The sequence below is a fragment of the Lagopus leucura genome, unplaced genomic scaffold (genome assembly GCF_019238085.1).
Source record: "Lagopus leucura isolate 7727_CA_CO unplaced genomic scaffold, USGS_WTPT01 Super-Scaffold_100038, whole genome shotgun sequence".
Classification (NCBI taxonomy): domain Eukaryota; kingdom Metazoa; phylum Chordata; class Aves; order Galliformes; family Phasianidae; genus Lagopus; species Lagopus leucura.
The window spans coordinates 3,310,811-3,325,049 of record NW_024962287.1 but is presented as its reverse complement, the minus strand read 5'-3'; the positions used below and the strand labels follow the sequence as shown (position 1 = coordinate 3,325,049).

General features: G+C 51.3%; 1 protein-coding gene across 1 annotated transcript; it reads left to right on the top strand.

Moving 5' to 3' along the window:
- Positions 1–7,369: 7,369 nt before the first annotated feature.
- XKR5 (XK related 5) lies at positions 7,370–12,239 on the top strand. The gene is made up of 7 exons (XM_042883480.1): positions 7,370–7,427; positions 7,844–8,027; positions 8,811–8,992; positions 9,525–9,734; positions 9,841–10,010; positions 10,244–10,355; positions 10,873–12,239. Exons 1-7 carry the CDS (start codon positions 7,370–7,372, stop codon positions 11,910–11,912), a joined length of 1,956 nt encoding a protein of 651 aa, XP_042739414.1. The 3' UTR covers positions 11,913–12,239.
- The last annotated feature ends 2,000 nt before the right edge of the window (positions 12,240–14,239 follow it).

Here is a 14,239-nt window from a genome sequence, read left to right as displayed (position 1 = left end):
AGTGACAGCAAAATTTCTTTAAGCACAAAATTTGATCCACCTCCCAAAGGGGACAGAAAACCTTTATGAGACACCAATATCATACGGCTTGTATACAGCCTCACATTTCCATTTATTCCTTACCCACAGCTTGGTAAACTGCCACGAAGAGGAGCACAGTGAAAAAGCAAAGGATTTTCATGGCAGAAGACAGACTGGGAAATCCTGTCACTGCAAAGAAATGACATTGAGATGTTAATAAGTGGTGTCCTACAAACACGGTGGGCTGAGGAGTGAAGGACAGAAATCATCATTGAGAATCAGATAGAATACTCTTTATAATCATGTGCTTTGCCTTAAAGGTTCCCTGGATGACATGTAGAAGCTTCTGTGCAGAACAATACAATTTTATATCCACCTTTTAATTACTGTGTTAATTAAGTATGTTTATCCTAAGTTGCTTGATACATTGCAGTACACTGCAATAAATTCAATTTGCCTTGTGGAAGTTGTTAATTCAGACACCAAAACACGACAGTTGTTATTATATTCATGCAAGGCAGCACTAAGCACCTTTCCAAACCATTCCAAAGCAAGAGGAGAGAAGGAATCATTAAGATTGGAAAGACCATGAAGGTCATCTAGTCCAACCATCAACCCATGCCCAACCCATCAACCTGTGACCACTTTTTTGTTCACTTCCAGAACTATTTCCTCTTAGATCTCCTTCTGCAGCCAACAAAAATTCTTCTTTCTAATCAATATTTGCCTAAACTAATGCTTGATGGACTGAGCTGCTGCATGGTTAAGGTTATGACAGAGTAAAGCAGATATCCATGGAAGGTCTGAAATCTCCAGCCATTTTTAGAAGGACAGAGCTGTAGAAGAGAGGCTGAATAATGAGAAGATTTGGGTCATTACCACGAATGAGGAGGCTCTGGGTCGGAGTAGTCCTGCAGGTCAGCGTCAGCCACCCAAATGCATTAAGATGGAGGAGCAGAGCGTGGCTCTATGTGGTTTCTGGAGGCTGGGAAGGATGCTTGTTCTTCTTCTTCTTCTTCTTCTTCTTCTTCTTCTTCTTCCAATCAGGAGATGTCTGCAGTTCTGGGGACAGTTGAGGTGACGTTCAACAGATGTCCTCTGTTAGCATCCTCCTGTAAGGTATTGCTTCCAAAATATTGCAGCATCACCTCAAGAAATGCGCTGAGCTGCCTGCAAAATGACCTTGGGACCTCTGTTTGCGCAACGTTAGACCACAGCGACTTGCTCAAGGTTTCTGTCATGGCAACTGCTCAGTTCAGGTGGGCTTTGTGGTTAGCGGGAGCGGTGCTAGTTGTTATTGCTCAATTTAATTGCTTGTTTAACACAGAAGAATGTGCTGCATCTGTGCTAGGGAGCTAACCTGCACCAGGTTTATCTCCAGGCCAAAAGGCAGAGTCTGGCCACGTCCGTGCTATTCACCTCAGCCTCCACCGTGGTGTGGCTTTGCCTCAAGTGCCTGTTGGAGATGGTCTGAAAAGAGGTAATTAGGATGTTGTTGGTATTTAAGGAGAAACTCCTGTCAGGATTTGTTTGGTCAATGAAATAACTGCCCAGCTCATTGGTCATATTCATGACTGAGTTTTGGGTGGGATGCTGGGCAGCTTGGTGTGGTGGGGGGCAGCCCTGCTCGTGGCAGGAGGCTGGGAACTGGATGGTCTTTAAGGTGCCCTCCAACATGAGCCGTTCCATGACTGCTCTCATCAAAACCCAAAGCACGTTGCTGCAGAAGGCAAAATTAACTCTTAGAGCTGGAAGTCATAGAATCACCAAGGTTGGAAGAGACCTCCAGGATCATCCAGTCCAACCGTCCACCTCCCACCAGTATTTCCCCACAACTTTGCAAAGAGGAAGTACTGTCTCCATCGATTTTCATTGTTTTTCTTTACAAAGGTAAGAAATAGGTCACCGTAAAATGAAATACAGTAATCCAGTCCCTGCCTCCATTCACAGGTTAAGATTTCCCATTGTGCCCCTCAGGTAGAACTGCCAATTACGATCGTGTTGTCTGTGAATGTGACAGCAGCTTTCTGAGCCACAACTTCACCACCTGTGCCAGCGGTTTTATTATCACAGAATGGTGTGAGTTGGAAGGGACAATTGAAGGCCATCTAGTTCCAACTCCCTGCAGTGAACAGGGACACCCACAGCTCCATGGGTGCCCAGAGCCTGGCCTCAAGCATTGCATTGCCAGGGGCAGAAGCACCTGCCCCTGAACATCCTCCTACACCTTCCCCATCGCAACCCCCCTCACACTTTCCATGTGCTTAGAGAAATTCCTGCTTTTTCTCCAGGGATGTGTTACAAGAGGATCTTCACCCTCCTTTTCAGGCCTCTTTCACTCCTATTTGAAGCAGACCTGCCACGTTCTATGGGAGTTACTGTTTTCTGTCAGCCCTTTGCTCACTGCTGAGCCCTTCCCTATGTGAGCCCCAACTCGGCTGCCTTTCATGCCCTGCGGGGATTTTTCTTAGACCTCTTTGTTTTCTTTTGGAGTCAAAGCAAATATTTTACCGAGTTCTCCAGCACAGCCTTCTTTTAGCAGCTTCCAGGCTGCCTGCAGGCTTCTTGCTCCTCTTGGCTGCTTCTTTTGATGCTTTTTTTGCACTCATTTTTGCTTCTTTTTGAGACTGGATATTCACACATTAAATATATATGATCTCATTGTGCAGTTAAAGTTAATTGTACCGTTGTTATTGCTACAGAGAGGCTGACAAACAGCTTCTGTCTGTTTTTTAGCACCTTTGCACCACTCACTCCCAAATCCAGAAGAAACTTTCCCTGGAGGTGCCAGGATGTTTTTTTCCCTGAATCAGCCTTTTGTATCAAAAATACAATCTCTACACCCTCCCAGTATCCTGGCCCACCCCTCACAACTGCTCCGAGCATCATGCAGCAGGGGTGACCCATCCTTTGGGTCCATCGAGGAGGGACTGTTGCTCCAGCCTCCCACTCAGGTGCTGGCAAATATTTGGGTGGTAGCAACACACTGGAGTGGCTCAGCAGCTGAGGGCCAGCTGGGTCCATGTGACATCTCATCTGTAGGCTCCCTTTTCCTCTGCCACCTCCTGCCCTATGTGGGGGACAGTGCTAATGGGGACACGTGGCAGTGCAGTTGGCTGTGACGCTCGCTATCGTTCTCATGATACCTCCATGCCCCGCATCTTGCCAAGCCTTAGCTTAAAGTGTTCAAATGATGAAGGTGTTTCCAGTTCAGCACAGCCCAAATCTTACAGCATCCATCTTTCCAATCGAGGGAATCCACCTGAGTTTAGTGAAAAAAGAGATTGTTCCATACCTGCCCCATCGTAGCCACAACGTAGAGACATTTCTGGGTTGTGGTGGCCAGCAGCAGTTGTGTACCACACAGAGGGATCTGCTGTCCCCACCTGTTGGTCATATTTAAGAAAGATATTGCACGCTTTTTTCTTAAGAGCACCTGCAATTACTCTGGAAAGGGATAAACAGAATCAGACATCAGAGCAGAAGACTCAAGATCTTTCTTCTCCTCCTGGCAGGAGACCAGGAGGCAATGACCTTTCTGACATCTCCCCAGTTCATCCCCCACGTTCTTCATCTGTTCATGACAAGCTGAGATTCTTGCACTGCCTTTAATGCCCTTGATTTCCTAATTGCAATTGTTATACAACCACTGTGGAGTCTCATTCACAGCTATTCCAGCAAACCAGCCCTGTGACAGTCACCACACCTTTTTGGCATCCCACCAAATTGCTTTTTTGGCTATAATTATTTCTTCTTCCTGGACAAAAGGAGTTAACCTTAATCCTGGGTGGAAGAGCGTGGCATAATGAGAACAGCAGGAGCTTTGTGTTTGTTTAGCTGCCTCCTACAGGCCATGCAAGGCCCAGTTCACAAGCACGAAGGACTTTCCAATCCCTAGATGGAAGGAGTGATTGAGGTTCAATTAGCACCTTTGGGCTCGGAGAACCTGATTATTACTAATGACTGTTCCTTTGGTCGTGGCAACGTGCTGTACAACAACACCAAGTGCAGTGCATGTTTATTCCAGGTTGAATAAATCTGAAATGCAGAGTTGACCAAACTCTGTCCTGACGCGGGCCTGCATAAGGCATGACCTAGAAAACCTTTCCCAAGTTCTGTAGGTGCTCATGAGCTGGATGTGGATGGATGACACAGAATCATGGGATCACAGAATGGTTTGGGTTGGAAGAGACCTCAGAAGCTATCTAATTCCAGCCCCCATGCTGTGGGCAGGGTTAAGAGTGCATGCCAATACTTCAACCCAACATCACATACCAGTAGTGATCCCAACCCCACATCATTCCATCAGAAGAGAGGTGGCCAGCAGGGACAGAGAAGTTGTGGATGCCCCGTCCATCCCTGGAGGTGTTCAAGGCCAGGTCGGATGGGGCTCTGGGCAGCCTGGGCTGCTATGAAATGTGGAGGTGGGTGGCCCTACCTGCAGCAAGGGGTTGGAGCTTCATGATCCTTGATACCCCTTCCAACCAAAGCCATTCTATGGTTCTGTGATTCTATGATCATTCCCAACAGCTGCATAGCCACCATGGGCAGGGCTGTGGAGAACAAATGGCCATAGACCTCAGAAATCAGAGGGATCAAAACACACCTCACCAATTAATGGTTTAAAAAGCTTAGCGTTATTACCCGTGCTTTATTACATATTTACACAAATAATTTGCAAAGTAGGCTCTTTGAATACATGTTACAGAAGAGAAAAAGGGCACAAACTGCTTCTACTTTTTAAGTTCAGAGCCTGCAGGAGAGCAGAAGACTTCAGTGTCCAGCTGGGTCACAAAAGAGGGCAGGTGGGAGTTGGCCATGCTGAAAGCCTTCAGATGAGACACTTAAAAGGAGATGTGAGGAAATTTAGGGTCTAAAGAAAAGAAGAGAGATCCTACAGTGAAGAAAGGAAGGTGAGGGTGATATCTCGCATTCACACATCTGTTCAGAAAATACTGCATGAGGAAGGTGGGCAGATCAACAGACATGAGCCTCCTAAATATGATGTGGTCTTTGGGGCTTTGTGGGCGGCTGTCACAGGAAAGTTGAGTGTGACAGGTCTGCATCGCATGGGAGACACGGCGCTGCTCTTGACACAAGTAGGAAATTCCCACCAAGAAACATCTTTGGAAAAGAGGGGAGTTGTCCCATTTCAGGCATTTCACAGCTCACCCTGCCTTGGTGGCAGTGGAGGGGCAGCATCCAGGGGATGAGGAGCACAGCGATTCCCTAGATATGGATCCACGGATAAAGAGCGAGGCTTCCTGCCAAAGTGCCTTTCCCAGCTCCAGGATAGCAACACAACAAACAACAGCATGGCCACGTAGGGAAGGATGATGTTACACTACTGCTGTCACTGCTAGTGACACTACCAAGGCTACCAGCTCGACACAGACCATGGAATGTCACCAAAAGGGTCTGCAGCACTTTGCCAGTCCATTGTAGCAGGTACCAGTGGATCTCTTGAAGAAAGGACACAGCAAGAATGAACACTTGCCCTTCATCTTCCGACACGTGACCGTGTCCGACTCTGCAATGGAGGAAAAGAACCTGTGAGACTCTTCCATTGGACTTCCAAGCGTGAAGAAATCTGGTCCCCATGCTAGCAGCTCAGCCTGCAGGTAGCACGGGTCAGTTCAGCAAGAGGAATGTGAACCCACTGTTGAGTTTTGCTGCAATGTCTGAAAGCATCCACGCAGGCTGTGAGGTTCTCCCCCCTAGCCCTGAAAGTGCCAACTGGAGTTTGCCTACTCAGCACTCGTCTACCAGACCCAGCACCAAGAATCACATTGATGCGTCACGAGTTCATTCCTCACTTACAGAACATAAAAAACTTCCCAAACATAAAAAATGACCTTTGATTATATTTACACTTACCTGGAGCAGCCTGGGGTACTGCCAGCAGAACAAGAAGCAGGAGGAATATGCCTGTGGCTTTGGCTGACATTGCCATGTCAACCTGAAGCTGCTGAGACCAAGAGGAAGGAATGAACCTCTCTTTATAAAGCTTTGTTGAATGTGATCACCAGGGATGTAGCAATCTTACAAATAACAGGTTTGAAGGATGTGTGTGGTAACCTCCAATTCCTGTGTGGATGCATAGCACAACATGCTCCACCCCAATAAGCCTGCAAAAATGGGGCAGACATCCCATGCCACTCCATCCCATGTTACGCCACCCCATGCCAGCCCATGCCATGCTATGTGCAGAGGTGATTTCACCGCTGTCTGTATTTAGTTTCATTGGAGATGTGAGTGGCTTTTTAGCATAACAAAAGGAAATATAGGCTGTAGGCCATACACCACTTTTTTTTTTCATTCAGGGGATGCTTAAATGCAAGTCCTGCAGGATGCAAAGTTCTTCCATGGTTGGAAAAATCAGTGCCAGAGACAGAAACCCTAGTTGCACTCCTTCTAAAATCAGAGAGTAGCTTGGCTCCCCAGCCAGCAGCACATCCCTGAGCACACAGGTTTGGGTCACTGTTCACATACAAGTATCAAGAGGGAAGCGTGGGGCATGGAGAGACAGGCATTACACACTGGGTATCTATAGAGAACTCTGGAAACAGAGTTGGTGACAGACTGCTGCTTAAACCAGCAGAGTCCAGGCTTAGTTCCAAGGGTTGCCAAGGAACTTGCTGAAATTAAAAAAAAAAAAAAAAAAACAGCAGAAAAATGAGTGAAAGCCCCCAAACATGCTCATATGGGATGGGATGGGATGGAGTGGGATGGGATGGGATGGGATGGGATGGGATGGGATGGGATGGGATGGGATGGGATGGGGTGGGGTGGGATGGGATGGGATAGGATAGCATAGCATGGGACGGCAAGGGATGAGATGGGATGTCCTGACATGGGATGTCATGACATGGGATGAGATGGAATGGATGCGATAGCATAGCATGGGACGGCATGGCACAGAACGGGATGGCATGGGATGGCATGGGATGGGATAACTCCTGACGGCCCAGTGGATCCGCGAAGCTTCGGGAGCATCCTGCATGATTTTCCAAAACCACTCACAAATGTGTGGCCGCTATTTGCACTTCATTAGCAGCCATCTCTTCCGACGGAGGGGAGGAAAAATAACGCGACTAATCTGCGGCAGCACCTCACTCCGTGCCCCGGCTGCCACCTAGTGCTCAGTGCCGCGGGGACAACAGGGGACATCGGGATGCGCCAACCATCCCCACGGTCCACGCGGGGCCCCAAAAAGCCTGCGAAAAGCAAGCAGCGTGACGTAACGACCCCGCGGCGGGGCGGGAGGAGGCACATGTGGGGAGGTGCTCCCGTGTTTCCTCCTCCTCTTCCTCCTCCTCTTCCTCCTCCTCCTCCTGCTGCGCGCAGGATGCGCGGGTTTTGCCCGGCGCTCTGCTTGGCGCTGCTGGCGGCGGAACGCGGAGCGCGTGAGTGAGCGCGCAGCGTGCGCGGGAATTGCGCGGGGAGAAAGGAGAGAGCGCTGTGCCTCCGTGCTCGCATCACCCCTAGCCTGGACCCCTCCGCTTGCCCCTCCTTTACTCCCTAAACGAGGGGTTTCGGGATCCGCGCAGCCTCTAGCTATGTTCTCCTTTATAAAACAAAAAAGAGAAAACTCTGAAAATGTTGAATTTTTTTCTTAAATTTGAAGCTGGGCACGCTTTATCTGAACCCTCCTTTAGCTGTGTCCCTCGGTAGTGACAGTTGTGCTGCTGCTGACAAGCCCTGAGGAGCTGGCAGCCCAAGATAAGAGTGGGACACGGGCTGTGAACTTATGGGGAAGTAGTGGGTTGTATCTTTTAGGTGTGTGTGGCATCCCCAGCACTGCCTCCCTCTTATTTTCCAGGGCTCTGCACCATCATCCATTACCTTTCCCATGGGCATCTGGGCTGGTTTTGTGGGACCATCACCTGCCTGGTACCTGGCTATGTGGCACAACTCCTCAGCATCCTCTGGTTGAAGGCAGATGGACACCCTCCAGGCTGCAGTGTCCTGGTCCTCCATATCCTACAGTTTGGCCTCTGGAAGCGGTGAGAGATTTACCCCACAGTCCGTCCAGCCTCCCTAACCCTGCCCAAAATGGTGTGGACATCCCATCCCATGTCATCCCATCCCATGTCATCCCAACCCATGCCATTCCATGTAATCCCATCCTATGTCATCCCAACAAATGCATTGCCACCCGGTCCCATTCTGTGTCATGACATCCCATCCCATCCCATCCCAACCCATGCCTTGCCATCTTGTTCAATCCCATGCCATGCAATCTCATCCCATTCTGTCCCTTCCCATCCTATGCCATTCTATCACATGCCATCTCGTGTCATCCCATCCCATCCCATCTCATGCCATGCCATGCCATGCCATGCCATGCCATGCCATGCCATGCCATGCCATCTCATTCCATGCTATCTCATCTCATCCTATGCCATCCCATCTCATCCCATCCCAACTTCCCACTTCATCCCATCTCATCATCTCATTCCTTCCCATGCCATCTCATCCCACCCCATCCCATCCCATCCCATCCCATCCCATCCCATCCCATCCCATCCCATCCCATCCCATCTCATCCCATCCCATCCTATCCCATCCCATGCCACGCCATCCCATCCCGTCTCAAACCATCATTCCATGCCATCCCATCTGATGCCATCCCATGCCATTCCATCTCATGCCAGCTCATATCATCCTATGCCATCCCATCCCATCTCAACATCCCATCCATCTCATCATCTCATCCCATCCCATGCCATCTCATCTCACCCGATGCCATCCCATTCCATCCCAACCCATCCTGCTGATTGTTTCAGGTACTGGGATATTTTGCGGATGGAGGTGAAGACAAACAGCAGTGCAGGTACTGGGGAGATGCTGATGTGGCATGCAGATGTGTGTTTGCTGAGGCTCCTGGAAGCCCTGCTGCAGAGTCTGCCTCACCTCCTGCTGCAGGTCTATGTTGTCGTGGTCAGTGAGCCATCCAGCCTCATCCCTGGTGAGTCTTTGGGCTATGCATAGATTTTCACAGCTGGCACACTCATGCCTTGGTTGAGTTTGAACCCAACATATATTCCCTACGTTCATCCCACAATGTGCTGTCGTACTGAGCAGTTAGGGTTTGGGGCTGCTTTGTGGAAAAAGGGAATTTTCAGCTCAGTTTTCCAGAGGGAGAGGTTGGGGTGTAAACAAGGTCATCTTCACTGGTTGGTGTTAGGCTCTGGTAGGACTGGAGATGGAGTTGAGGATTTGGGTGGGGAGATCTGGATAGGGAGAAGTTAGGGTAGTATGGTCAGGTTGTGGTTGGACTTGATGATCTTTAAGGTGTTTTCCAACCTGAACGATTGTATGATTCTGTATCAGTGCAAGTGTGCAAAGGAGACTCAATCTGGCAGGAATGAGTTGAAACCCTCCATCTGGCAGGACCCTCTGTCTACTGTGCTACAGATAGCTCCTGAGAGCACAGCTAGGATCCTGCAAGGCAGTCAGGCATCCTTCGAGCACTCAGAACTTTCCCTGTCCCCACACAGCTGTCAGTGCTGGGCTGTCCCTGCTGTCCCTCTCCTGGGCTTTGGTCTCCTACAGCCGCTCCTGCTGCCTGCTGAGACCTGGCCACGTGTGGCTGCCGGCCGCAGCCCTGCTCTGCCTGCTGCTCTGGAGGATGGGGATGCTGACAAGCAGGGTCCTGGCCCTGGTGCTCTTCACCAAGCTCTATTCCTGCTGGGTTCTGGCTGTGGCAGGTAAGAGCAGCACTCGTTGTCCTTACACCCTGTCCCATTGCCAGCCGTGGGGATGCTCCCCCTGACCCCGAGTCACTTGTATCTTTTTGGTGCCATCCCCTCGCAGGCACCCACTGGGTGCTGATGTCCTTCTGGCTGGTGGCCCTGCAGAGTGACATTGTGGCCCAGCCCTGCCACTGGAGGCTGTTCAACGTCCTGCTGGGAGCCGTGTACATCTTCTGCTACATCAACGTCCAGCCTGGTCCCTCCAAGCATCGCATGGCTGTGTTCTACGTGGTGAGTACCCAGCATGTGGCTCTGGGCAGCCTGATCTGCTGGTTGGCGACCCTGCACATAGCACAGGGTTGAAACCAGATGATCATTGTGGTCCTTTTCAACCCAGGCCCTCCTATGATTCTATGAATATCTATATTGCAAGATACAACATCCATCATCAGGGGCTGGAAACCGGGTGGTTTGCATCATCAGAAGCATATTGGAGGATGTAACGATGGCTCTCTGCCCTGTAGGTAATGCTGATGGAGAACACGCTCCTGCTGCTGCTGGCCACTGAGTTCCTGCAGGCAGAGATGGGGCACAGCCTACGTGTGAGCTGGGCTGCCATGGCGGGAGCTGCCCTTGGTGAGATCTGCTGCAGTCTGCTGGGTTGCATGTGTGGAGAGCAGCAAATTCCTATCGTGTTTGCTTTATTTCTTCAGGAGTTTATTGGTTATCCAATGCTGAGTTTCACAGGCTTAAGTAAGACAGTGTTGTAGTATCAGAGCGGTGAGGTTGGGAATGGCCTCCCAGCAGCACAGGTGGGAAAGAAGTGTCTGGTGAGATCCTTAAAAGCGATGATGGTGGGGTTTTGGGATTTGTGAAGGACCCATCCCACCTCGCACACACTCACAGGCTTCTGAACTGGATGTGGAGGCATCCTTGGAGCTGATGTCCAGTGGGAATGGGAGGTTGCTATGAAGCTGGTCATGCAGGAGGAACAGAGGGTGTCTTGAAGTGAGATGTGGATGTGGCTGGAGGGCCAGCACACTGCAAAGTATTGCTGCCCAGCAGTATCTTGCCAAGGAGAAACCTGCTCTCTCCTGCACACGCTGAATGCAGCCAGGATTCATCCCTTGATGCCTTCCTGCTCTTTTTGCAGGTGTTGCAGCCATGGTGGTTTATTACAGCCTGCTCCATCCCAAATCCTCCAAGATCAGGCAGGGCATCCTGCAGAACTCCAGCTGTGCTGCTGGCAATGAGCAGGCTGCTGGGAACAGCTCCTGCGTGGGGCAGAGCTGGGGAATTTCAGGAGATGGAGAATCGTTGCCTGCAGAAAGGACCACAGTAACTCCCAAAACTGGGAACAGCTCATCGCTCTTCCAGCTCGAAGGGCCTTCAGAGGATGGATGGACAAATCACCACCATTGGCTGCTGGTGAAGCTGGCCTTGAAGACGGGAGACGTGTCGAAGATCAACGCAGCTTTCGGGGATGCTGGTGTGGGAGAGCTTTACCCTGATGGGTGGGAGATGGGAGCACCCCAACCTGGGGCTGAGCCTTCCCTCCCCACAATGGAAATCGCTCCTCAGGGCTTTGGATTGGGTTTAGTAGAGGAGAAGACGATGGTGGTGAGGAATGGAGGAGGCAGCAAACATGAAATCGGTGCTGGAAGGGACAGAGGAGGGCTGGAGGCTGCTGGCCACCCTGCCATCCCTTCACCTCACAGCTCCTCTGCGTCCCTATCTGAGGGCTCCTCGGTGTACTTCAGTGCCAACACAGGTGGCATCACCTCTCCTGGTGCAGTGATGGTGACAGCATCCTCCACAGCCCTGCCGGAAGGGGACAGCAAAGCCTGCTCTTCCCCAGGATGCCTAGCAGGAGGAGGGGGAAGAGGAGAAGATTTATCCCTTGAGACAGCGAGCATCAGCCCCATCCTGGGCTCTTGTACTCACAGGCACCTGCAGAGTGACTGCGGGGTGGCAGGTCCCCCCGAGGAGCTGCGTGTGGGGACAGAGGGAGCCCTTCTGGAGTGGCATCACCTGCAAGACACCCATCCCTGTGAAACACGGGGGGTTGTTGGTCTGAGGAGCAAGCTGAGGCCACCACGTTTCACCTCCACCCCCAAAGCTGACTCCAAATGTTCCCAGCGAGGACTGAGGGATGTGGAAGAGAGGAAGGATGTGTCTGGGATGGTGGAGTGACCCTGCGTTGTCACCGTGGGACAGAATTGGGGTGGCTGCTTTGCTCAATGAGATGCAATAGGGAAGTTCATGCTGACCTCAAAGGCTGTCCCTGTGTGCCCATGTGGTCCTTTGTCACCAGGAGGTCTCCTCCCCTCCTGGTACTGCTTCTTCTCTTTCCTCTGGAGAGCATTAGTGGATGGAAGGGCTGAAAAGCCTGGGTTTAGGTATTTATTATGTTTATTTAACCCTATGGGCAGTTGGAGCATCCTGCCCTTCTTGCATAGGTGATGATGTTGGGAAAGGTGGCCTTGAACATCATAGAATCATAGGATCATTTGAGCTGGAAAGGACCCTTAAAGGTCATCTAGTCTACCTCCAAGTGCCCAGAGAAGCTGCTGCCCAAAGCAGGAGCTGCTCATGACAAACAGGTGCCTAGACCAGAAACATGATGGGTTTTATTTCCATGTTTCCTTTGGGGTAGAGCAAGCCCTGCATTAAGGCTCAGCAGTGCTTGATCAATTCTTCTCCCTCCAAAGAGAGCTTGACCAATTGCTGGGACCGCGCCGGAGCCCAATTGCTCTACGTATGGCAGGTGACAACGTCAGGACATTGAATTACAGCCATGAGCCAGGTCTGCTGGCTTCCCCATGGCTGTGGGGATTGAGAACTGGTGGGCACTGCCTGCTAGGGAAAGCCTCCAAAAGGATGGGCATAGAACCACAGAATGGTTTGGGTTAGAAGAAACCTTTAAGATCATCCAGTTCCAACCCCCTGCTGTAGGCAGGGACACTTCCCTCTAGACCAGGTTGCTCACAGCCCCATCCAGCCTAGCCTTGAATGTCTCCAAGGTGGAAACATTCAGAACCTCACTGGGCAACCTGTTCCAGCGTCTCACCAATCTCCCAGTAAAGAATTTCTCCCTGATATCCATTCTAAATCTGCCCTCTTCCAGTGTAAAGCCCTTTCCCCTCGTCCTGTTGTGGTGTGAGGAGTGGTGAAACAAAGCTGCCAAGCAGAACTCGCTGCTCAGAAGGGCCCCAGCCAGACGTGTTCCATCAGGCTGAGCTGTGCTCTGGAAACCCGGTTGGGCTGTTTGGGACTGCAGCTGCCTTCCAACGTGACAACAGCTCCATACCTCCACCCTGGCCCCAGCACAGCTGTATTTTGCTTTGCTCTGCAGGGAGGAAGCAGTTGCAGCAGCTTTTCCTGAGCCCCCCTCGCTGCGCGCATCGCACGGAAGGCAGCCGAGCTGTCAGAGCACTCCTGAAGTTTTGATGCAGTTTGTTTTTCTTATCTTTGACAATATAGAATTGCTGCTTTAAGAAAACAAACCGGGCTTTGCCGTGTCTGTGCGTTGTGCAGGGGTGCTCAGTGCCTGCTCATCAGCACGCAGCCCCTGGGGGTCGCAGTTGGAGATGTGGGACCTGGCTCCCCTGCTGCCTAACTCCACATTATAGAATCACAGAATGGCCTGGGTTGCAAAGGCCCACAACGCTCATCCAGTTCCAACCCCCTGCTGTGTGCAGGTCACCAACCAGCAGCCCAGGCTGCCCAGAGCCACATCCAGCCTGGCCTCAAATGCCTGCAGGGATGGGGCATCCACAGCCTCCTTGGGCAACCTCTGCAGCTGCAGCTGTTCCTCTCCATCTCCTCTGGGGTGGAAGCACGAGGCGTCCCATTCACCTGGTGCACACCCACAGCTTTCTCAAGAAAATAGAAGAAATCGACCTGAGGTTTCTCCCCACAGCTCCCCGCTCCTCAGCCACAAGAGGGAGGTGGTGCTCAATGCTGCCGGCGTGCATTTCTATTTCCAGAGGCCGTGCGCCCATCCCACACCCAGACTGTGGGACGGGGTTGGGACTTGGGGGACTGCTAACAGCTGCAGCAGCCCCAGTGGGAACGGGTGAGGGCGAAATGGGAGGCTTTGGGATGCTGGAGGTGGCTGATGCTGTGCACAGTGAGTGCCTGGATGGATAGCAATAGGACAAGGGGCAATGGTCATAAAGTGAGACAGGGGAGGTTTAGGTTGGATATGAGGAGGAAGTTTTTCCCCCAGAGGGTGGTGAGGCACTGGAACAGGTTGCCCAAGGAGGCTGTGGATGCCCCATCCCTGCAGGCATTCAAGGCCAGGCTGGATGTGGCTCTGGGTGGCTCTGGGCAGCCTGGTCTGCTGGTTGGTGACCTGCACACAGCAGGGGGTTGGAACTGGATGAGCATTGTGGGCCTTTGCAACCCAGGCCATTCTGATTCTGATTCCATCCCACCACACTCAACCTAAGGTTCTCCTCCCACCTGACCTGGAATAAAGGATTTCTGCTCATTTGCTTCTGATGAGCCCTTTTTGT